The sequence below is a fragment of the Micropterus salmoides genome, unplaced genomic scaffold (assembly GCF_014851395.1).
Source record: "Micropterus salmoides isolate LMB-PRFRI ecotype aquatic unplaced genomic scaffold, ASM1485139v1 Ms_hic_scaffold_20, whole genome shotgun sequence".
Classification (NCBI taxonomy): domain Eukaryota; kingdom Metazoa; phylum Chordata; class Actinopteri; order Centrarchiformes; family Centrarchidae; genus Micropterus; species Micropterus salmoides.
In genome coordinates, this window is record NW_024041151.1 from 26435800 (window position 1) to 26437742 (window position 1943).

Sequence of the window (1943 nt, forward strand, 5' to 3'; positions counted from 1 at the left end):
ATGATCTCCAAGTCAGAACAACAAAGCAAGAGCACCGTAAAGAAACTCATCCACAAAGCCCACGCTTTGCACCTCCTGGAAGATCTTCACCATGAGACAGTCACTCATGTCTGTCTTCTTTGCCGCAGCACTCTTAATCGAGTGCCATGCACTTTCAGTGGCGTTACCCATGGGCAAGACTGATGACGGCTCCTTGGAGCAGGATGCTTTCACCTCGCTGCTGACTGACGAGGTGGCAGAAAACAGCCTCACTGACGCAGATCTGGCTGCGACAGGCAGAACCAGAGGGCCGAGGGTAATCGTTGTTGCCGATCCCAGTCTGTGGAGGGACCTGCGGGTGCTGCACAACGGACTGTCCCTCTACAAGCGCAGAGCTGATGACAGCAGCCAGGTCATCGAGCACAGAGACGCCGGCCAGGACCTGACCATCCCCATCCTGAGGAGGGACACAATGAGGTGCATGGTGGGACGGGTGTACAGGCCATGCTGGGAAGTCTAGGACTGTTTGCTCTTCTCTTCTCGCCAAAACAGAGGACCGCTGCCACAGCCTTTCCTGCCTCACACTGCCTTAGTTATACCATATAATCCAAAAAACTATGTATCTATATTTCAATTATTGCAAACTGAGAATTAAAATAAAAATTAATTCTACCTTATGTCTCGTGCATGATCGGTGATCTGTCTTACTACTACACTCTTACAACTAAAACTGAGATGTTTCAGACGTTCATAAGTAATGGCATAGAAGCACTGGCATAGAAGAATGGAAAAGCTATTGTTCAAGAAATAGCAACAGCACTAATTGTTGTTACTTCTCTGACAAGATCTGTGTAAATCAGTGAGTTGTAGTGGTGGTAAGTTTTTGGACTTTGGAGAATGTGTTCCTGAAGTAACAACAAACTACAGCCCGAGCCAAACTGTTACTGCAGCTGCTACAGCTTCTGGAGTTATTGTAGGTCTGGTTCAACAAAAAACATCTGTGATGGGAGGAGACGCCTTGATAACCCCTATGACTTGCTGATTTTCAGCAGTTCCCCTTTCTTCTAAAATTACAGACAGATTTTGTTACATCAGATCCTGCATACTGGTAAATGACTGCTGTTCTACGTGTGATGGTGGCCTCTTGCCTGCAGAACAAAGAGCTCATCTTCCATGAGAATGGAGGTGTGCATTGTAATAGTGCCACAGCATTAGGCTAAGTGATTTCCCAAGCTTTGCAGATGTGTCCTGGACATCTGGCTTCAATTAGCAGAGGCAGGATTTGATAGGAAATGTAATTTCAATCAATCAGGAGAGGAATCAAGCTTCCGGATGTTCGATTAACATTAATTACAGGTGGTTTGGCCCATTCCTGCCTTTCCAAATGCAGCTAATGTAGATCTACAGACTCACACAGATCTCCTTCTGTGCATTTTCTTTCAATCTATGAGGGTTTAAGAAATTTTGAAGTTTTACCTTTACCAATAATATTGTTTTCTGACCTATTTATGAATTAGTAGATCTCATAAACGTGCCATATAACTTTAATGAAATTTGGTGAAAAAGATTTTAAAACCATCTCTTCTGTGCCCTGTTTCTACATTTCTGTCATTATTCACGACATATGAGGCCCAGGAGTTTTGGTCTCAACGAATAATGCTCATAATTCATTATTTCTTTGTGAGCTCTCTGTGACGCCAGAGAGAATAGATAAACCCTTGTGGGTCAGAAAGGCGCTGCTGGTGCAGAATGGCGTGTGTGTCATGCATCTATGCCAAGAATCACTGGTTAAAAGCTGGTTCTTGATTGTTGCGGGTCTGTCAAAGTGGCACAGCCAACAACTGCAGAACATTCCTCACAAAATACAGAGTGAGAGCAGTGAGTCAGCACAAAGGGAGACGTGTTTCTGGGAATATCTGCACCTTTTTGGTAGTTGGGAATGAGCTCCTGGTTGGAAAAACAAT

The 1943-nt window shown here is 44.4% G+C and overlaps 1 protein-coding gene across 1 annotated transcript; it reads left to right on the forward strand.

The window, feature by feature from the left end:
- Positions 1–622, forward strand: pmchl (pro-melanin-concentrating hormone, like). The gene has a single exon (XM_038734306.1). The coding sequence runs from the start codon at positions 92–94 to the stop codon at positions 497–499; it is 408 nt and encodes a 135-aa protein (XP_038590234.1). The 5' UTR covers positions 1–91; the 3' UTR covers positions 500–622.
- The last annotated feature ends 1321 nt before the right edge of the window (positions 623–1943 follow it).

What these genes read in the sequence shown, in the direction of transcription:
- pmchl (XM_038734306.1), top strand. Translation starts at nt 92, where the DNA reads ATGAGACAGTCACTCATGTCTGTCTTCTTTGCCGCAGCACTCTTAATC.